This window comes from Artemia franciscana, chromosome 16 (genome assembly GCF_032884065.1).
Source record: "Artemia franciscana chromosome 16, ASM3288406v1, whole genome shotgun sequence".
NCBI lineage: Eukaryota > Metazoa > Arthropoda > Branchiopoda > Anostraca > Artemiidae > Artemia > Artemia franciscana.
In genome coordinates this window covers 24,458,359-24,482,130 of record NC_088878.1, presented here as the reverse complement: position 1 = coordinate 24,482,130, position 23,772 = coordinate 24,458,359, and the positions used below count along the sequence as shown (strand labels likewise).

General features: G+C 35.2%; 1 protein-coding gene across 1 annotated transcript in view; it reads left to right on the top strand.

Annotated features, from left to right (window-relative positions):
* Positions 1 to 23,772, top strand: part of LOC136036795 (protein furry-like) — a gene marked incomplete in the record, with an annotated part of 187,120 nt that overhangs the window by 8,549 nt on the left and 154,799 nt on the right. The window contains 5 exon segments of the mRNA XM_065719126.1: positions 1,145 to 1,352; positions 8,291 to 8,428; positions 11,383 to 11,617; positions 15,429 to 15,755; positions 19,533 to 19,756. Coding sequence (XP_065575198.1) covers positions 1,145 to 1,352; positions 8,291 to 8,428; positions 11,383 to 11,617; positions 15,429 to 15,755; positions 19,533 to 19,756 — 1,132 coding nt within the window.

The following is a 23,772-nucleotide window of genomic DNA, read 5'->3' as shown; positions in this document are numbered from 1 at the left end:
GTCAATTTGAGCATTTAAGAAATATTTAAGAAGTCGATCTAAAGGACCCCTACCCTAAGATTAAAAGCGTCAAGCTTTCGTCTCTATATATATTGTTAATTTGAGAGCCATATCTGATATTGTCACCTTATTTGACTAAAAAACAAAAACAAAAACGAGCAATTGTCTACATTGCACAAATGAATCTATTTCAACAAGGCTGAAAGGAATTCTGATATGGTAACAAAAATTATTGTAAGGATTTTCTATTTAATTTATTTAAAATGCAGGTTGATAAAAACAACCTAGTTTAATACATTTTTGAAATTATTCGAATTTTATTGCTATGAAAATTTTATTTTTCTTGTATTTTTGCCGCTTGGGACCATATTAATATCTGAAAGACGTATATGTTTCTTACATACCAGGGTATCCATTTCTTTAGCTACGCTTCTTGGCTGTAGAATGAGGGTCCTTTGAATAATGTTGTAAATAGTGGAAGAATCTTAATAGTGTTATAAAATCATAAAAAAAGGAAAGAAAAAAGGCCAAGCGTTTTGATATAATGATTTGGTTATTAAGTGTTTGCATCATCATTCTTATCAATACGGGAAAAAGGAGACGCATGGCTGCTCGACATGTGGAAAAGTGATTTTCCTTATTGCTCTAGATGGGAGAGTATAATTTCACTTATTGCGGTTTTCGGCTACTTAGTACCCATTGGACAGTTTTTATTTAATCACAGTTTCGAGGGTTGATTATACATAGTTTCACAGTTTTTGAAACTTCCATAAATTTAGTTTCGCAATAAACTTTTACCATTAAGGTTAATCGAAATCATATTTACCAATCCTAAATCAGCTTCAGATGGATTCTTCCTCACTTGGTAGTTTTTTTTTTTCAAAACGCATTTTTAAATTTTTAGTTACTATGGGCTGAACTTCGTTACTAGCTTGCAGCAAATGCTGCAACCATGATTAAAAGAAATCTTTAAATTATTATAATATTTACCTTTTTTCTCATAGTTGTGTGCAATAAAAAAGCTAAAAAAGAACAGAAAACATTAGGATATTTGATTTTTTGGATGTGTGAAAATATTTAAAGTTGTAAAATAAGAAAAAACAAACAGTCTATGATTTCTGTAATTTGTGATTTTTTATTTCAGTTTGGCGAGCTCTCCAAATTATTCCAACCATTTAAAAATAGCGGATCTCTACGGTGAAGTTATTGGTGTATTAGCACAGTCACGTTTTCAGTCAGTTCGGAAAAGATTTTCACAGGAGTTGAAGGAGCTTCGGCTTCGTGAAAACAGCCAACCTATAGCTCAGTGTATAATATCTCTTCTAATGGGGATGAAATTCTTCAGGGTTAAGGTACGTTCATTATTTGAAATAAGTACAGTTGATTTTACTGTCTTATGGTCGGTTGCCTAAAATTAAAACATATTCCCTTCAAAAATGGGTTTTGCCCTAGATGCATCATACGTAGCCATCTATCCTGCCATGTTAATTGATGACATCTGAAAAATCCTATGATATTCTTTCATTTTTATTCTTGTTCTGAACATATCACTTCATTTGTAGCCTAGGAACTTCGAAGTACAATTGCTCAAATCCTCATTTTGTTGGGATCGTGTTTTGATTTTAGACAACCAACGCGTGCAAGAAACAAAACTGGCAAAAATTAGGTTTAGCAGTTTTTAGATTGAACTTGTTTTACTTTGTGTGTATGTAAGCTTAATTTAACTTAGGTTCTAGCTTGATCGTACAACCTATGATAAACCATCATTTTTTACTAAGTGTGATTCAAGAAACAACAAAAAATATTCTACAGAACTCTGATCATGAATTTGGTCGAGAGGAAGGGGGAGTGGCGGGTCTAGTATTTTGAGATGTGGGGTATGAGGTAGGGGGGCTGAATTGTTTGATCACTTTTATGTTCGAGAATATCGTATAAGAAGGGCTTGAAATTTGTCAAAATTAAGGTTGCTATATCATCACTGTTGACTAGACAGTAGTAGCCTCGAATGTGTTCTGTTTCGTCGTTTAAAATCTGTGAAAATTATTCAACAGTCAGAAGCCAGTTTGCATGCACAAGTCTATTGTAATGAATGTCTGTAAAGAAAACAAATCTAGTGCTAATCTAAACGTACCTGATAAGATTTTTTTTTTATAGTTTCTGTTTCTATCGTGTGCCATAAAAAATTGCAAGAAAAAAAAATAAGTTTTGGTTCTGCTGTCTTTTTTTTATAGCTTCAAAACATATCAATCAAAATGTCTTACATTCAAGTCTCAATTATGATTGAAGTGCATTCTCGGAATGAATCTTCGTGATAGATTGGTAAATGAAGCTACAAGCCAATGATACAAGTACAAATATAACCTCAGCAACATCATTCGCTGCCATCGTCTCTCATTGTTCTGTCAAACCTCTTGAAGGCCACTGGGCCCCTTCACTTGAATCACACTTGAGTTTATACCCTCCCTGGATAGAAAAATATTGTGGCTGCTAGGTCCGTTAAATCTCTTAACTTCATCATAGCTGGCATAGAACCAATCGATGGCTTTCGTCGTCATAACTGTCGGTAAGGCCCTCTATGCTATGGATCGTCTCTCTAAATACTTAGGACCTTTACCAGAGGAATTCCACCGTCTACCTCCTCCTAGTGCCAGTGGCAGATGTAAGTTAGTTTGTATCCTGAATCAACTACAAATACATACGTAATTAAAGTGAAGATGAATTGAAGGAGGAAGGAGGAAAAAATTCAAACCCAAAGAAAGAATGACTTATGCTCAAAAGTCCTAAAGAATAGAGGAAGAAAATCTAAGTGAATAGACGCCACAATAAGGGGGGAAGAGTGCAGCTAACGTTTACAGAGGTATATCAGTTAAATTTTAGAACAAGCTCCAAAACTGGAGAAATTTATTCTGAAAAACAGAATTCATCTCATATTTTGCCACAAAGTTCGCCGCCAATAAATACCCGGACTCGTTCTCAACTGAATCTAATCGAAAGAAGAGTAAAAAAAGAATATATGTTTTACTCCTTTGCGCCGTATTTTTTTAACATGTAACAACGTACTGTTTTTGTAACACCAACCAAATTAGCTTTTCTATACTATCTCCCTAATAAGCAGCATTATTTACTTCTTTTACTTGGACTTCTTATTCTCAAGCCGTGCATAAATGGTTTAAACATTCTAAATGTTTCCAAGTAGCATTTGCTAAACAAACTCCTGGTTAAACAATTCCCAATCAGAGTTGTTCAAAGGTGGGGGAGGCTGGGCTGTCCACTTTGATTAAATTTTTACTCTGGTCCGGCTTTTTTTGTTATATTCGATTCGGCAGGAGGGTTTCGTTACTAATTTTTACCAGGCGTCAACAATCCTAGGAAGGGCTCTGTTACCAAGTAACCTCTAAATTTAAATTGCTAGATAAAGTGGAAAACGCCCTTGTTTTGCTACAAGAGAAGAAGAAGAAGAGAAGAACCCAATATTTTGGGTTGGCCAACCAAAAAGAATTGGCCAACCCAATCCGTTACAACTGAAGAAAGCATGAAAAAAAAACAATATAATAATAGCCTTGTAAATATACAAAAACATGAAATAAAAGTTATAAGGCTAGCAGCTCTGACGTAATATTTTCGGCTATTAAATGTTTGCATCATCTCTCTTATCAATACATAATTGAGCAAACACACACAATTTTTTAATGCATATCCTTTTTTTATGATAATTGCATGTACAATTAAACTAGCAAAAACAATTAAACGAGTAAAAATAAGAAAGAAAAATCTAGGGCGTTTGAAAAAAAAAAAAAATTGGCACTGTTGGTAAATTTTACGTATAAGCTAACTAAAAGATTTCCTAACAATTGTCTTTTTCTTTACTTTTTGGCAAAGAGACTTAAAATAGCAATTAAACTATTAAAAAATTAAATGATGAAAAAAGAAATAAAGAATGTAGAACGTTTTGAATTTTTTTTTGTACTTTTGGTAAAATGTTGGCCTAAAGCTAGCTAAAAAATCCCCAAACAATTTTCTTTTGTTTTGGTGAAGAGGCTAAAAATATAAAAAAAGAAGAAAAAAATTAGTCTGAATGCTTCATGATTCTCAAGATTTTTAATTATTTCTTTTGCTGTGCCAAACTCTTTAAATTCATCAAGCTGTTTGAAGATAGGGCAAGGTCCTATTCATCAAAATACCTGAAGATGGGGATCTCTATGGCATTGTCCTATTTATAAAACTTTTTGATCAAATTGTTTGAGGATAGGATTATCTTTAAATTATTTAATCAAGTATAATTGATCAGACTATTTGAAGATAGAGGATCTCTATGGCAAAGTCCTTTGTGTGTTAGTGCAGTTACGTTTTTAATCATTTGGAAAACAATTTCCGAAAGAGTTGAAGGAAGTTCGTCGGTTAATGCTGTCCTTTAGGAAAGACCCCCCGTATATTACGGATTTTTTCTTTCTTGTTTAAACCTAAGTGAACCATTTTACTTCTCTTAAAGTTTACAAAAAAGACCTGATTCATGGAGGAACATTGTAATTGCCATATTATTGCCACAAGATAATTCTATAAAACCTCAAAATATTCTTCAGTCATAGATAATTTCTTCGACCACATTATCTTCCCTTCTGTAAATAAAATAAAAATATATTGAAATATAAATAGTTTTTATTTAACAGTGAAAAAATAAAATAAACGCCCTTAAGTTTAATCTCTTTCTTTCTTTGTTAAACGCTTTCTGTACATATAAAAGTCTACTTTTCTAATATTTTTTGGTTTCATTTGTCGCTGACAATTTGAAAGTTTTATTCATTTTGTTTATCTATAGTATAATATAGCAGTTTATTTGAGACTTAAAAACCTCTGGCCCATGGCCTCAAAAAAGTGAACAAAAAACAAATATAATCAAAAGATTCAATTTAAACGTTTGACAAAAAACGATTAAAACAAGAAAAAACACCATTTAAATACACTAACGCAAACAAAGAAATTCATCATATAAGACCCTCACGGTGGGTAATGCCCACACAGATGAACTACCCCAGTTTTTTAATACTAATAAAATGCCCATTTCCCCAGCAATTTTTCCGCCCAAGGTTCTTCCCCCTCATCTACTCCGATAAATTCCTTTATTGAATCCCTTAACCCTTCACACTTCCTTAGAAAATGCAGCACATTTTCCTTCCCCTCCAAACATCGGGCTCCTTTAAGGACTACTCTTCATTCTAAGCCCTTTTACCCCAAATATCTTCTGTTTATATCCCTCGTGACACAAACTTACCTCTATAAGAATTTACCCGCCTAATATCATCCCTAGATGGTCTAGCTCTATATTATACCGTTTTTCCCCTGTCTCTTTTACCCTAGAATACAAACCAAGAAAGTCTAACGTTCTGGCTTGGCAATCCCACTTCTGAATTTCCTGATCAACTAAAATTGAATATACATGTTTAAACACCTCTCCAACTCCCTATTTCTACCATATATTTTCATTTTTTCAGTAATTATAGCAACCAATTTTGATCTAACGATAGCTTGTTATCACAAAGTGAAAATGAAAAAGTTTTTACTGAAAACAATAAAATAATTTGATTTTTTTTTTTTTTTTTTTTTTTTTAGTGGGCCAAAAATCAGCTAAACTGCATTGTGTAATTGAACAATTTAGCGTCATATTTGTGTATAATATATAAACTGTGTGGGGTAGTCTTTAGGGTGAAAATTTAAATTGTATTGTTTCAACCATGGGGCAATCTGCTTGCCCATTTCGAAACATTTTTTTCTTTTATTGAAAAAAATATTTACAGCATACGTAATAACACAATGTTCTTCTGGGCTCCTCAAGAGTCTGACACAAGGCTGTCGAAAGGGGCAGTCAAATAAACATGGAAAAACAAATATACCCTCATCCAAAATTTGATTCAATCTAAATTTCAGTAATCAACATATCAAATAATAGTAGTGTCTCTCTTAAACCTCCAATCCATCATTATCTTCAAATTCCCCCACGACAAAGACCTGTATTTATAGCTTTATATGTATTTATAATATTTTTAATATTCAGAAATTATATTTATCAAATGATTTATCCTTTGAGCAATACTTAAAATTATTCAAATCCTTAATATCCTTAACTTCACTATCCATTTCATACCACAAACTAATGCCTCTGTGTACAAGAGAATGGGTCGACCTAGATGTCAAACAGTTCGTGGTAACGAACTGTAGTAAGGAGCGACCCGGCTCAATAGAAACCAAAACTCTAAAAAATGGAATTTTGAGAACAATAGCTACATCAAAAGAATCGCATTTTAATGCTGATTTTAAATATATAAGTTTCATCAAGTTTAGTCTTACGCTCCAAAAGTTACAAGGCTGAGAAAATTTGTGTTATTTTAGAAAATAGGGGGAAACACCCCCTAAAAGTCATAGAATCTTAACGAAAATCACACCATCAGATTCAGCGTATCAGAGAACCCTACTGTAGAAGTTTCAAGCTCCTATCTACAAAAATGTGGAATTTTGTATTTTTTGCCAGAAGGCAGATCACGGATGCGTGTTTATTTATTTTTTTTTTTTTTTTTTTTTTTTCCCAGGGGTGATCGTATCGACCCAGTTGTCCTAGAATGTTGTGAGAGGGCTCATTCTAACGGAAATGAAAAGTTCTAGTGCCCTTTTTAAGTGACCAAAAAAATTGGAGGGCACCTAGGCCCCCTCCCACGCTAATTAAGTTTTTTACTGTTTTAAAAAGAAGAGTTGAGAGAAAGAGTCAAACTTTAGCGTAAAGAGCGGGGCGTTGATGGAAGCAGCCCCTTTCATATACGAAGTAATTTCTGTTCGTTTTAAGTTTTAATGTCGCTCCTTACTTTCAGTTGAAAAAACTTGTTTTTTTTATTTAATTTCTGAACGTTTTTGAATCAATGCATGTTTTGATTTTGGCTCTCCGCAGAGAAATAATTAAAACGAAATTTGCATTTTTTTTTTTTTTTTGGCTAAATGGCTTTCTCATAATTTTGATCGAATGATTTTGAGAAAAAAAAAGAGTGGGGGAGGAAGCCTAGTTGCCCTCCAATTTCTTGGTTAGTAAAAAAGGCAGCTAGAACTTTTAATTTTTTACGAATCTTTTTATTAGTAAAAGATATACGTAACTTATAAACTAGCTTACGTAAAGAATTTTTTTTAAAACAAGGCTCTCCCGGGTGGATTTGGTGAATCAATTAATGGGGGAAAATCATTAAATTCCTATGACACTTTCTACAAATAGCACAGACAGTTAAAGTTGGTCCTTTTTTGGCGGAATCCAAGGGTTTTCTGTCCTAGACAGTTCAAAGCGGATTTCATTGGCGGTAATTAATCTTGGAAATACTACTTATGGTAAAATAATACAGGAAGCAATATGTCCCCAGGTAATATGTTATGAAAGGAAGTGACATCCTAGTAGTTATTTGTGAAGTAATAACAGTTGGTAAAAGTGAAAGGAAGTCGGTAAAATATATTGCTCCTCCTTTCAAGTATTTTGGCTAGTGATTGCGTTATTTATACTTTCCTGAAAGTAATTTTCAATGCAACAATTATCGTCAGTCAGCAATTGCAATTGTTTTATTTGGAGACTGCCTTTTAAATATCTACCTGACAATTTTATCGTTTAAAGTAAAAACGAATAAATGGGAACATTTTCAATTATAGTGTTAATAAAAGTAAATTTGTTGTTGCACTACTCTTGTGTTAGAGCGTTTGCTCTCGAAGCAATGAGGAAAAAAAGGTCAAATTTTAGTGCGACGAATGTTGCTTTATAACCCATTTTTTGGAAAACGTCATATACGCCTCAGGGCCTTTGTTTTGGGCATGACATTGTGCATGTTATTATCGTGCACGCAAAAATCGATTCTTCGATTTTTGCAGTTAGATCAACACTTTCAATTTGATTTAAAATCAAATGAGCGTTTACTATAAGTTACTGGTTTACAATAGGTCTGTTGTTACATCACGGAGGGAAATCTCGATTTGGAGGGAAATCCTCTCGATTTGTTGCCCCATGGATTTAAAAAATTACTTTTTTGCCTTTTCGTGGAAAAAAAATCCGCTAGATTAAAAAAATTAAGATTTTAAAGATTTTAAAGGTCACTAGATTTTAAAAATTACTATCTTTGTATTTTCGTTGAGCCCCCCCCCACGTTTAACAAGAATAAATCTTGAATTTGTATTTTCTTTTAATGAAAAAAAATCCTTGCCCCTCTTTATTTTTTGTGAACTGGTGGCTCTGAGCATTTATTCATTTATTTTTAGTTGCTTTAACTATTTGTAGATGGTGCCAATTGAAGAATTTGAAGCAAGTTTCCTTTTCCTGCAAGAGTGTGGCACTTATTTTTTAGAAGTAAAAGATAAAGATATTAAGCATTCATTGGCAGGACTATTTGTTGATATTTTAACTCCTTTGGCTGCGGTAAGTTTTCATTCTTGTAAGTTTACTTTTAATTGGTAATTTTTTGCAATTTTTCTTGACATGTGCATGGGTCAATGTCCATTTACTCGCCAAACCAGACTCCCGGAGCATATTCATATACTTTTATATTGTAATTATTTTTTTTAATTAATTAACAATCAGTCGCTAAAAATATTTCGGCATTAGAAAAGATAAAAACAAGTCCCAGTGCTCATTAAAGAAAAAGTTATTTTATCCATATATTATTGACGTTATAGCCGGCTACTAAAAACTTTTTGGCGTTATGGTCTTTCCTTACGTTAGAGTAAGGATATTTATAAAGTTAGAAATATTTATGAAAGAATGCTTTATCTTGTTTTCTCCTTTTTTTCTTACTTTGTACCTTAAATAAAAATGATATTCTTTTTTCTATAGCGTTGTTCATGGTAAATGGCATAAATAGAGGCTCTTGGACCGCCTTGGATGGCACCATCCAGGGGGTGGTACGAACGGTTGCTCAAAACAACCGTGAGAAAATTTGTGGTAGAGTGTGGTCTGTATTCGGAAATAGAAATTTTTCGTACACAAGTTGAATATGCTATTGCGGAAATCCTCAAGCTCTCCTAACCAAGCTTATTTAAAAAAAATATCCTCTCCGAAATTAAAACCACCTTTTAATCCCATTACAACTCCAGAGTTTGAAGTTGAAGGAAGTGAAACACTGTCGAATCTTGTTCCTGTACTCGGCATTTATTTTTGTAGTATTGCGGGTTGTAAATATACTTACTTACTTATTGGACAATGGCCCATAACCAGAAGTTTAAAAAGTTGTCTTGAAACCTAGTGAGAAAGAATTGCAAGCGAATTCAGGAATGGTAACTTTCATTTCAGTTAACCAACCTCCTTCACTTCAAATACTACACTAGTCGACACACCAATTCGCGCACCCTGAACTAAACTAAAAATACCCGCCTTCCCACATCCCACAAACTCCGCTCAAGTAAAGATCCCTCCTGCTCCATGCCATTTTGATTCCTCCAATCCCACGTGTCTAGAGAGAAGAAGACGCCAGTAGCAGCCAAGGCTGACGATGGAGAACACGCCTCCAAAACTGCAGTTTCACACTCACTGAGTCTCAAGCCTAGAGTTTACAGTGTTAATTTACTTTCATCCCAGAGGATCATGAACGTAGTCCAACCATTTATTATGCTTTATTATTTATGTAAATAATTGTTTCACTCTGTTGTAAGTATCATGTTCACATAAAAGATTTTAGTGTTATGTTGTTGAATAATTGAGTTGAAAATAGTTGAATAGTGTTATGTTATCCGTATCATTTTCTAAAGTAGTTTGTTTTAAGGCTTGGAAAGGGAGTGGTTACTCATTACACTCAGAAAGGGAGTGGCACTTTCAGAATCCGTCCCATGTGACACTTTCAGAGTCCTTCCTATATGGCACTTTCAGAGTCCGCCCCATGTGGCACCTGTGCTTGTTATGCCACTGTTAATGGCCCAGGCCACTAAAAACTTGGCACCTGATATGCCACTGGTCAACTCTTGCTCTTTTTTTTTTTTTTTTTTACCTAGGACTATGTCTGTTAAATTTCCTTCGGAGTAATCCTCAGATGGCTTTTCATAAACAAGTACCCTTGAAGGCCGTTCCAAGTGAAATTGTCTTCGTCCGGATAAACTATCTTAAAGGACTTAGTATATGGCATCTCCCCTCTTATTTATGCATACAACCTTAAGATATCGATAATTCAAAGAGATACAAATTGTCTTTTTAAAAGAAAAACCTAAAGAATGAAAAGCAGGCACTTACCCTAATTACATAATAAAAAATAACACAGAAACTATTGTTCTTAAAGAAATCCCTTTAAATTTGTGAAATCAGCTTAAAAAAAGTGGCGTAGCAACAAAATTTTCGCCTATATTTATTGTTTCTTATTTATTTATTGTTTTTTTGTCCATTTTTACTTCATCATGAAGGACGGTATGGGGGATATCTAAGTTGAAGTTGGAATACCTAGGGGAGGGGGTAGTTTTCTTCCTTCAAGTGCAGGGAAAGCTACTGACTTGAAACCTGACTCGATTTTGTTGCAAAATTCAAAATATAGCACCCTACTTTTTGTTCTTGTTCTTCTAGTAATGTAATTTTGCCATTAAAGGATTATTTTTCCTAAAAAATTTTGATGAAAGACTGTAGTGACTTACCTACATACTGAGGAATCTAGTCTTGCAATTCCCCGTCAACTTCCGTAGGAATCAAATTTCACGTTGAGGTTGTCCTTTTACTCTACGATAGAGCCTATTGCAATTAATTTTTGAAGGTTTGTGAGGGAATAGGCCACTAATAGGCGGAAAGTGATATCATCACTTTTAACCAATCAAATACTTTTTCCACAAAAAAAAAAACAAAAAAAAAATTTTGAACATCAAAAGCAATAAGCCCTATTGATAGTTGTGCATATTATCCTGAAACTTCAAAATTATTTGTCTTTTTAGGCTGTCCAGTATTTTTATAAAGTTGTCTTTTTTGTAGGAAGCTTGAGCCAGGAACTCACTAGTATATACACTAGTATATACATTTTAGACTAACTAGTATATAGGCTATAGAGAACCAGTAACTTTTTTCAGGCTATTAACTATTATTGACAATCTTACTTTTTGCCCTAGTCCTGGACCAGTAACTCTACTTTAAACTATAGCTGATTATAGACTATAGAGAAGAGGTAACTTTTTTTTTATGTTATTGACTATAGTTAAAAATTCAGCTTTTTTTGCTGTAAGCCTGAACCAGTGACTTTATTTTATACTATGGCTAAACTATAGGCTACAGAAAACTAGTAACTCTTTTGACTATTTACTATTGTTGAAAAGTTAACTTTTTGCCGTAAGCTTGAACCATTAACTCTTGCTCTGATTATGTATTGTTAATGCTTGAATATTTGAGTTAATCAAAGTTTTCATGCCAAGGTTGTCAAAAATGAAGTGAACGTCCCCTGCTTAAAGAATTTCGTGGAAAGTCTGTATCCTCCAACCTTGGAGCTTTGTACCAAAAACAAACACAAGATGGCTCTATTTCCCTTGGTCACTTGTCTTCTATGTGTTAGCCAGAAACACTTCTTTATACAGAACTTTCACTATTTCTTGGCCATGGTTTTGTCAAATCTGAAGAACAAGGACCCACAGATGGCCCGTATTGGACTGGGTAAGCGATACAATTCTTTGATTTGTTTTGATTTTTTTATTTTCTTCAAACGGTATATTACAAAAGAGATCACGGGATATATGAAAATACAGAGATTTTGATTCAATTTTTAACACAAATACAGAAGAGAGAATAACTAGACGTACGTTGCCTGAGCAGCGTGAAGTGTTGCGGCAGCCTTTGTCCGGCTTCGCCGAATAAAGTGTTGCTCGTAAACGCTGAAGTTGTCAGCCTATCGAAACTTTTAAAACGTTATGTTCAAAGAAGAACGCGATCTGTAGTCACATGATCAAAGGTTATTCCTCAGCGTTGAAACAAAGAACAACAATAACAAAAGAATATTGAAAGAAGGGACTAAATTGACTTTGCAGCCAGTTGAACTTTATCCTTTTCAATCGTAGGCATCGTGACGGATCGAGACTTGGAACGATATCTTATATAATCTAGTTGGTATTATAAAGGTATCCGTAACTTTTCAGGATCAAAATACCATAGATGACACTCTATTAATTATTACGAAACTGCCTCGTTGTTTTACGTTATCGTTTGTACCCGTTGCGTATTCACTTAATTCTAGGTTACAGTGAGTATGGGTAGGCTACACCAACTAGCAAAAGCTACAAACCCCTCTTCACTAAAGATGATTGTAGCCTAACAGACGATTATTACTTACAAGTCCCCTACATGTCTTACCACTGGAACCAACTTGGTCTTATCATCAAATACACAGGAAACAACTAATAGGTACACCAAATAGCAAAATTTGCAAACCCTTCACTGCCGAAGATGATTATGAGCTAACAGCTGACCTTTCCTTACAAGTCCCCTATATGTCTCACAATTGGTATTGGCTTATTTTTGGTTTCCGTGTGTACCCTATTACTGAAGTTGTCAACCCCTTGAAACTTTCAAACTAGTATATCTCATGAAGGAATTTTTGTATCAAAAAGTGTATGACATATACTTTGATCAGCTCATCAAGAGCTATATTGCCGTCGAAAAAAAAATTCTATCTGTCTTAGTTCAAAAGTTGATTTTTAGCCGTAGGCCAACTTTCTAACGGCACCACTTAGAAAGGAGCAAAGGATAAGCTCCAATTTCTTTAGCAATGACAGAACTTTTAAAGTTTAAGACGTACATCTGATAACATTTCTCTACCTCAATCCCAAGTCCAAAAAAAACAAATGATGAACCCAGCGAAAGTCACGGCAGCACTTTCGGACCTGTGGGAAAATGCCGCTTTTTTGCTTCTGTAAATTTTCTATTTATCTCTCAAAGAAGATATATTGGCTATGGGGCCGGGTAACTGCCGCATTATATTTAATACTTATAGATTTTCGTCCATCTTCAATTTGAAAATGGCGCCTGCCTGCTTGCCTGCTAGAACAGAGCTTTCCACTCGAAAGCAGAAACACGGTTTGATGAAACGAAAGCTTGGCTGCACAACTTCAGATACTCCTCTCTGACATAGGCTACATAACTCCACTTCACTTCGCTCACAATAGGCTCTGGCTCGTGGACAAGCAAAAACCATCCTTTTTGGCCCCAGGCAAGAGTTCTATGGAGTTTCCCAAAATGAAATGCCATATTCATTAATCCGGCCTGAGGTCCACACTTTCCGTAAAAACCGCACAGGTTAGACTCTTACCAGTTTCCAGGAATAAACCGACATCGGCGGCATAAGAAAAAAAAAACCAGACAAAACCAAAGTGTTGCTCTCGCAACACAATGAGGACTTTTTTTTTCCAAGACAGTGAATGAATAAAAGCTATTTGAGTATTTCGTTCCTATATCTAAGGGCCGTCTTCAGCCGTCTTCTTGGTTAATTAAATAAAAAAAACTAGTTTTTTTAACTGAAAGTAAGGAGCGACGTTAACACTTAAAACGAACAGAAATTACTCGGTATATGAAATGGGTTGTCCCCTCCGCAATCCCTCGCTGTTTACGCTAAAGTTTTTAATTGTTTTAAAAAGTAGAATTGTGGCAATGAGTCATACTTTAGCGTAAAGAGCGAGGGTTTGCGGATTCCTCATCAACGCTCCGCTCTTTACGCTAAAGTTTGACTTCCTCTCAACTCTTCTTTTTAAAACAGTAAAAAACTTTAGCGTAAAGAGCTGGGCGTTGGTGAGGAAGCAGCCCCTTTCATATACGAAGTAATTTCTGTTCGTTTTAAGTTTTAATGTCGCTCCTTACTTTCAGTTGAAAAAGCTTGTTTTTTTTTATTTAATTTCTGAACGTTTTTGAATCAATGCATGTTTTGATTTTGGCTCTCCGTAGAGGAATAATTAAAACGAAATTTGCATATTAATTTTTTTTTGGCTAAATGGCTTTCTCATAATTTTGATCGAATGATTTGAGAAAAAAAGAGCGGGGGAGGAAGCCTAGTTGCCCTCCAATTTTTTGGTTAATTAAAAAGGCAAATAGAACTTTTAATTTTTTACGAATCTTTTTATTAGTAAAAGATATACGTAACTTATAAATTAGCTTACGTAAAGAATTTTTTATTCTCATGTTTTTATTACACATATGAGAGGGTTCGCCCCCTCATCAGTACCTCTCTCTTTACACTAAATCTTAAATTTGGTCCCAATTTATTAAGAATGAACCCTGAATCGCAAAAGCCGTAGAATAAATAGTTAACATTACTAAAAATACTTTAACGTAAAGTGCGAGGTATTAGGAGGAGATGAGCCCCTTATATGGGTAATAATTTCTGTCTTTTTAAGTTTTAATACTGCTCCTTACTTCCAGCTGAAAAAAACTTTCATATTTATTTTTTCATTGTTTGTTTTTTGAAATAATGCTAGCAAATCCTGCGCTCCCTTCATGGAAATTTTCTTCCCGCATAACAAATTCCTCGATGGAAAGTTCCCCCAGTATATCCCCCTCTTCTCAACCCCTCCCCCCAACCAAAAAAATCCTCCTGAAAACGCCTGTACACTTCCCAATAACCATTACTATATTTAAGCACTGGTTAAAGTTTGTAACTTGTAGCCCCTCCCACGGGGACTGTGGAGGAGTAAGTCGTCTCCAAAGACATAGTTATAAGGGTTTTCGAGTACGCTGAATAAAATGGCTATCTCAGGATTTTGATCCGTTGACTTTGGGTCACTTAAAAGGTCACTTAAAAGGGCACTAGAACTTTTCATTTCTGTTAGAATGAGCCCTCTCGCAACATTCTAGGACAACTGGGTCGATACGATCACCCCTGAAAAAAAAACAAAAAAAACACGCATCCGTGATCTGCCTTCTGGCAAAAAATACAAAATTCCATATTTTTGTAGATAGGAGCTTGAAACTTCTGCAGCAGGGTTCTCTGATACGCTGAATCTGATGGTGTAATCCTCGTTAAGATTCTATGACTTTTAGGGGGTGTTTTCCCCTATTTTCTAAAATAACGCAAATTTTCTCAGGCTCGTAACTTTTGATGCGTAAGACTAAATTTGGTGAAATTTATATATTTAAAATCAGCATTAAAATGCGATTCTTTTGATGTAGCTATTGGTGTCAAAATTCCATTTTTTAGAGTTTTGGTTTCTATTGAGCCGGGTCGCTCCTTACTACAGTTCGTTACCACGAACTGTCTGAAGTTCCAGTACACTGCAGCCTTCCGTGTGATTCTACATTTGTGATCTGGTCAGTGTACTTGATTATAGCAATATGCTTCATCTCCGAGACCAAGAGTTTTTTCGTAATTTATATTGAGAGTCCATCTTTCGCATGCGTATGTATCATTATGATTCTTTAAATAAACTTAATCTTTTATTTAACCAATATTTTTGCGTCACTGATTAATTATTTTTTTTCACAGAATCGCTATTTCGCTTAATTTGGGTCTACATGGTCCGAATCAAACAGCCGGAAAGCAACCAATGCACTACAACCCGTCTTCATAGTATTATCAATTCTCTATTTCCGAAGGGATCCAAAACAATAGTACCTCGTGATGCCCCACCATACATCTTTGTTCGAGTGATTCAATATATTGCTACAGAAAAATTAGAGTTCGCAATGAGAGAAATTATATTTGATTTATTGCAAGTTGGAAGAACACCAAAAATTATTTTAACCCCTGAGAGAATGAATATTGGTCTCAGGGCTTTCTTGGTTATTGCTGATAGCTTGCAGAAAAAAGAAGGTACGTAATGATTTTGTTTTGATGGATGATCAAATGGTGTTCTTTTCAAACAAAAATAACTTAGAAACAATAGGGAATTTTTTTTCCAAGACAGTGGAATTGAATTGAATGGATAATTTGGCTCTATGTCCAAGGGCCGTGTTCAGCACAACATCAGAAAAAAAATATATATGTGTAAAAACTTTTTAAAACAGCCCTAGCACCCTTAGTCTCAATCAATCAGTGGTCTTTTAGTCTCAATTATAGGACTCAAATAATTTCTTATCAAATAGAGTTAGCGCCCGGTATTCAAAAGATCCACTTGCAGATACGCTGAACTAAGAAACATTGAAATAAGCACAGTTTACGCTTGCGCTGAGATACATGTATAATAAAAGTACATTGAGTTCATTTGAGTCTATTTTTCAGTACGTAAGACATGGTGAGGTTGATCTTTCTGTATGAAAGATTTTTTCGTCACAATTGTGAATGCAAGAAAAGATTGAGTTGGAACACGGGGACAAACAACTTAAAAACATAAACATGGGTGACCACTTGGTGGGATCTCTCCTTGTGAAGTTGGGTAGTCTATGAGGTCTTTAAGTATCAGTTATAAGCGGATTTGCTTTCCTCAGTTAAGTTAAAAACTAAATCATAGACATTGAGTGGGTCATCATTCAAAATTTTATTATGTTGCTTACGCAGTTTAAGGAGATTGCATGAGAACTCTCATCTAGAAGTTGTCTTTCCATCTTAAGTATATTGCCCTTGTCTATTATTTGAGACGCCATATGTTTCAAGTATATAGTATTGCCACAATTTAAAATGTCTTTCCTGGAGATAATACAGTGTTATTTTACCTTGTGACAGTGGAATGGTAAAAGCCACGCCTTATAACCCTTGATAGACATACCTCTCAACCTTACGCTACGCTTAATTTTGCATCTCTATAGATTACTTTATCCCTTACAGTTTAATCTTATTCGAGGGCAAAACAGCCAGAGATAATGATTTTGTTTTGCTGCCAGCCGAATTTGCGTATGCAGATGTAAACAAAGGCGGATCTAGAGTAAAATCATGGGATGGGGGGGGGGCAGTGTGACAAGGGTGCCAGAAATTGATTAATTTGACAAGTTTATTTAAAAAAAGGAGTAAAAACAGCAAAAGAACAAATGAGGGCGCCAGAAAAATTTTGGGGTAGGGACGGTCCTTCCTGGACCCCCCTGCTTGTACCCGCCAAAATCTTCGCAAGATAGTCTCAGAAAACTCAAGTGAGCTTGTGGAACCCGCATGACAAAGTTACATGGTGTTTAGTCAGATATAAGAATTGTCATTTCTTTGTAGATCTTTAATAGTGGTCTTGCAGTTCAAAGCAAGAATAATCTTTTTTATTAGTGAAAAGCTTGTAACATGCTTGGAATCGGAATACAAGGCTGTTGCAAAATTTGTGACTTATGCTTATGTTACAATAAATAGTAATTTTGTTTTCAAGTCCAGGTATCTCTGTAACGGAAGTTGATGCTAGGATAATTGATTTATTTATATTGGAAATTTTTTAGAAAAACATTACATAATATACGCGTTAACTATAATTTTTGTTATTCAACTTCGTTAAAAGAAAGGCTTTATCAAAAAAGAAAATTACTTAGAAATAGTTATTTTGACGTATCCAGCATAAAAATTAAAATGTTGAAAAATCTTGGCATTGCTCTAAAATAATTTACTGTATTAGTATCAAATGCTATTCTTTCTTTCTAATTTGACGATGAGCGTAACAGCTATTCTTATAGATAATTGGACCTTTTTCTTTGAACTAAACGCCACTAATCCCACAGACAATGCTGTGTTACCTAGTTGAAATAACAAGGTGAAAAAAGGCTATACCATTAGTGCCATAAGTAGTGCCGTTAGCACAGATTTGAAACCAGTATAGGATTTTCTTTTCTCAAGAAACTTTCTTGAATGTTCAGCCTTATCAGTTTCTAATGGTCTTTTTATTATTCTTTATTTGATCCCATAGTTTTATAATAATACTCCTACTGCTACTAACAGCTCATTGCAGTACTAAGCCGTCTGGGGCCAATACAGTGGGTACGCTCCTCCTTCACCCAAATCTATTTAAGGCTTCTTTGTTTACCAGCTCCCACTAGGTTTTAATCTCCCTTAAATCCTTCCTTATGGTCTCCTCCCGCCCAATTTGGGAAGACCTACTTTTTGTTTGACCCCAAATGGATGGCCAAAAAGCAAAATGTTTTTGCCAATAAGCAGAAGTTGATTTTTAAATTAAAATCAACTTGACAGAAGTGATGAAAAGGTGGCATAACTTTTTCAGATCTGTCATCCTATATCCGTAAAACGGGGCCTAGCTCGTCTTTACCTTTCTTTCATTATAGTCCTAGAAAGCGGGATCGAACCCTACCTTTGGTAGAGATGAGTGTTTGATATACGGTCTGTCAAGAACACCTAATTTCTCTGGATTTTTTTTTAAACAGATCTAATGATTTAACGAATAGTTTTGTAATGATGGCTGGGAAAAAAGTGAAAATAAATGTCTAAAAAGGATCACATGGTGGGTCATTAAACAGAAAGAATGGATTTAAGGAATGCACTACAGTATATATTCTTTTGTTAAATTAACTGTTTAAATATTTATTGACTGTGACTGACCTTTTAACTGTATCTGGTTTCATAAAAAAAATTACAGACATGTCACTGATGTGACAAAATCGCAGACATATCAACATATAAAAGTGTAACATGACTTAGAATTTTGCTTAGTTGGAGAGCCCTTTATCAACTGAAGATCCTTCACTCCTGCAAACCCCATTCGATGATTTAGCGGCACAGAGGAGCCACCAGACTTCAATGTTTCGGCAAGGATACTCTTGGTTCCAGAAGTTTTATAGGTTTTCAGCATTTTTCAGAGGAAGGCTTAAAGTCCCGTCGCCAGATGAAGGGGTGGGGTGAACTTTTAGTTGGTGTTCACCTACGTGAAGATAAAAGGGCCAGATTATGTTTCAAAGAGAATGTCTCAGTCCATCGGGAAAGAATGCAGTGTCCTTGTAAAAGTATCTTATCAGCAGATAAAATATTCCCTATGATTTGAGAAATTTAACGAGATTGGTCAATCAGACACTTGTAGACACTGCAGAATTACATCTATCTCCCTGCTTTAGCTCTACTAAGAACTAAGGGATTCTCGGTAAAAGCTTGTTTCTATTTTGTATGGTGTTGGTAACTGAGCATATATCCTCCTAATAGTGCTTGCCCTCTAAGAGCAACGACATCTAGGGCATCATGGAAGGGCTTCTTATTTGCAAGGCTTGTTTCCCAAATGTCGACAAAGTAGTGTTACTGATTCTCAGACGTCGATTGAATAACCCTCTCGAATAGATGGGATCTCAAGATCACGAATATTCAACATGGCGCCTCAAATATCTTCGACTTGAGCCAGAGATGAATTCTAGTAAATACGGACTCTGGTCAGCAGTCCCTAGTGTAAGTTCCGCGGAAGGAACGGTTGTTGATTACTTAAAAATATATGCCACTGCAGATAGTGGTATATTTTTTTTCTTTACTCCATCACTGCTGTAAAAAGTCAATTAGATCATTCTCGGTCTCTAGAATAATGAGTTAGCCATGGGAACCTTGGAAATTGTTAGATATGCGCTGTAAAATTGCAGCAGATATTATTCAAAGTTGTTGGCAGTGTCATTTCTGAGTTCTAAATTACAGGTCTATGAAGCGGTTGATCTTTTCTCTTTTTATCAATAAACACGCATATCCGTTTAATTTCAGGAGATCCACCCATGCCTCAACACGTGGGAAGTATGCCATCCGGAAACACACTCAGAATAAAGAAGACTTACTTAAATAAAGTGCTTACTGACGATACTGCCAGGTCTATTGGTATTAATTCATTTTATCCACACGTTAAGAAAGTCTTAAGTGGCATCCTTAGAGCATTAGATTCCCAGTTTGGAAAGCCTCTTCTTCAAACTAATCCTGCAACAGCTAATAAGGTAAGTTAAGTGTACTTAGGTTGTAGCTTTGTAGGATTTACGTTGAACCGTGTAATACTTGTAGTGTTTTGTGCCACTCTTTATTGTGTATGGAAAAAGAACTCTTTGTCATGTTTCAATAATTTAGAGCTCCTAATGGGCTAGGGGGCCACCCAAACGACCTCCCCATATAGAAACGACGTTGAAAGTAGTATTGTCGTCTTAGTTTATGGTAAGGACAAAGCTTTCTGGAAAGTAACCCCTTTTGTGGGTGGTTTGGTTTTCACCTCGTTTTAGGAGCAAGATCACATTAAAATTGCTTTAGATTGAATTTTTGTGCTACCTTTTCTTTGGCATATCATCATAATAAATATAATAAAATATTTTATTATTTACATAATAAATATAATAATTATTTTATTATAAATATAATAAAATCATAATAAAACCACTATAGTTGTTTTCTTGCTGCTTGAACGGTTTTTCCAGGCAATCGGAAATTTATTGTGTGATCCTGGTTATTAGAAAAGTTATTTCACTCTTGATTGAGAGTTCGTTTTGTGAATACCTTATTTTCGGATATTAACCTTTTAATAAAATAAGGTTTCAACCTCTGTAATTTCCCTAGACGTTTACCGGATTATTTATTTACTTGCTATTGACATTTTTGCTACTTAATATAAATTCCTTTGGGATTTAGTGATTTGATAACTACAGAGACTCGGACTAAGAGATTTAATTAACTTGGTCCAGACAGGCCCAGAATTGCACATTTCTCCATGTTTGTGCGGATTTTTTTTTAAAGGTAGCTACCATGATGAGTGTTGTATTCTGCCACACAAATCTCTGTGTAAAAGGGTTGCTCATGGCTTTTGTTTCACGAACTGTTGTCCCAATGTGCGTCTCACTTTCTGCAGAAGGAGGAAGCTACTTCCCAAGACTGAATTGCTAAGTCCTAAAAACGGGGAGCGAAAAAATGCACCTCTGTTGGTGCAGGACTGCCAAAGACAGCCATATCCAGCCCCCCTTATTAGCTTGAATGTGCCTGTCTGTCTTAAATCAGCCATTGTATATCCTTCTCCATTAAATCAGCCCCCCTCTTAAAGCCCTGGAGAAACTGGCAAGAACCAACATTAGCCAGTCTTCTGTCAATCCATCCTGTCCAAACCGGATGATCCATCCGGTCCGTAGTGTAAAGTCCTTAATTCATCCCTATCCATTTCCGAAAATACCAGTGTCAAAACGTCCGGTCACTAATTAACAAAATGGAAGAAGTCGAACTAAGCTTGAAAAATGAACTTATTGACATTGGTTGTATCTGCAAATTGGGGTTAGCGACTGAAGAGTGTATGTTGCATTTGATGGATATGATACTATTTTAAACCAAGAATGACACCCAATGACATTACAGTAAAATAAGGTGGTGATGTTGGTATTATTTGTCGATCATCTATGAAAAATAGAGTTCTCAATTTCAGCAATATAAAAAACAAACACGGTTTCGAAGTCTAATGGTTGTGGTGCAGGCCTAAGATGCTACCTAAGGAAGTGGCATCACCGGTGATATGTGTTATTTACTATCCGCCCCGTGGCCCTTATCGTAAATACCTTGTGAATTACTTACTGAATTTCACTGACAATATACGATCCTTGTATCCTGACACTGGTATCATAATATATTTATATTTTATTGACTTGGATCCCAAATGGATAAGTAATTCACTGTCACTTAGCAGATTGCTAATGTGTCATCAAGAGGTAACCGTATATTATATCTCATCTTTAGCAACTGTCCGGAATATTACAACTTTCGAGTTGCATTACCTCCATTAGATATGAGTGACCACCTGTGTGTTGCTTATGTACCTAATCATTATTATCCCAAATAGACAAAACAATAGTGTGATATACAGGCCCTACCCACCTGAGCTATTAAATCTCGACAAGAAATAGCTGAAAAATCTTGACTGACGTGATATCTTCTCATTGTGTTGACAAAATGGCACGTTTATTTTGTAGGGAAGTGTTTGAAAAATACTCTGAAATTTTCCCACAAAAAAGGAAAAAAAAAGGAAAACCACGGATTACTCAAGATATTTGGGATCTGATGAAATTGGGGAATGAAATGTATTTAACTTGACATGAGGAAGATTTCAAAAGATTAAGAAATTTAATTTTGTACAAAAGAAGATGTTCATGTAAGCAGTATGGTTCAAAAATAATAAGGAAAATATGTCAATCCAACCCATGGAAGTTCCATCAAACAGTTCAGAATATTATCGGTAAAGAAGTGGCCAAAGTTGAAGTTCGAGGTAATGATGGTAAACCCCTGCTACTTTATAAGATTCATGAATTTTTTGCATTAGTTTGTACAACTAAGTTCATCCGCGACTAACAATATTACCACCTAATGACTCAGTTTTAAATATCCCTATCCTAGAGATTAGTTCAGTTGTTAAGAAGTGTAAGGCACTTGATCCTCGTAAATCTAGTTACCCAAGTGAGATACCGATTAAATTGATTATTGAGTATGCTAATCTCTTATTTACTCCTTTAACGGCAATTTTTAACCAATGTTTTATTGATGGTGTTTTCCCTATTATTTTTAAACCGTCGTATGTCACGCCAATCCCCAAATTTAAGGCCCCTAAGGATATTACAGATATGATGCCGACATAAAAAAACACCGGCTCTTTCAAAAGTGTTTGGAAGTTTTATTCTTGGTTGTTTATTTGAGGACATAATAGGTAACACAGATTCCCCAAAATTTGGATTTAAACCTGGGCATAGTACTATTCATTTTTGGTTGCATTGTTAAATACCATCTTTAAACATTTAGAAAAAAATGGGGCTTATGTTGATACATTATTTGCTGATATAGTTAAGGCTTTTGATAGTCTTGACCATAATTCAGCTGTGGAAGAAGTTAATGTTATTGTTGCCCGTCCATTTGTTCTACGTATGCTTGCTAGTTTTTTCTTTTTAAAAGATCTCAGCGTGTCCAACTCCCTGATCTTGAGCCGTCTGAATTTTTAGATTTTTTTTTGCGGTTCACCACAAGGGACTAAATTGGGCCCACTTTTTATGGCACTTGGTATTAACCAAGTGAAATATAGCAATCGCAAATTCTGTCGGTCCCGGTTTTGCTACTTTAGGCACTTCCAGGTAAGCTAGGACGATGAAATTTGGCAGGCGTATCAGGGACCGGACCAGATTAAATTAGAATTAGTCGTTTTCCCGATTTGACCATCTGGGGGGGGGGAGGTCCGTTAATTTGTAAAAATAGAAAAAATGAGGTATTTTTAACTTACGAACGGTTGATCAGATCTTAATGAAATTTGATGTTTGGAAAGATATCGTGCCTCAGAGCTGTTATTTTAAATCCCGACCGGATCTGGTGACATTGGGGGGGGGAGTTGGGAGAGGGAAACTTAAAATCTTGGAAAACACTTAGAGTGGAGGGATTGGGATGAAACTTGGTGGAAAAAATAATCAGAAGTCCTAGATAAATGATTGACATAACCGGAACGGATCTGCTCTCTTTGGGATAGTGAGGGGGGGGGGTTAATTCTGGGAAATTAGAAAAAATGAGGTATTTTTAACTTACGAACGGGTGATCGGATCTCAATGAAATTTGATATTTAGAAGGATATTGTGTCTCAAAGCTCTTATTTTAAATCCTGACCGGATCTGGTGACATTGGGGGGAGTTTGGGGTGGGGGAACCTAAAATCATGGAAAACGCTTAGATTGGAGGGATCAGGATGAAACTTGGTGGGAAAAATAAGCAGAAGTCTTAGATACGTGATTAACATAATTGGAACGGATCTGCTCTATTGGGGGGAGGGGGTTAATTCTGAAAAATTAGAAAAAATGACGTATTTTTAACTTACGAAGGAGTAGGAATAGGAATAGGAATAGGTTTTATTTGCACAATCTTTCGTAGTCATAAAACTAAATGGCGCTTGTGCTTACAAAAAAGAAAAAAGGATTAAATCAAACGACAAAAAAAAATCAGAAGGCAAATAGTTTAAAATC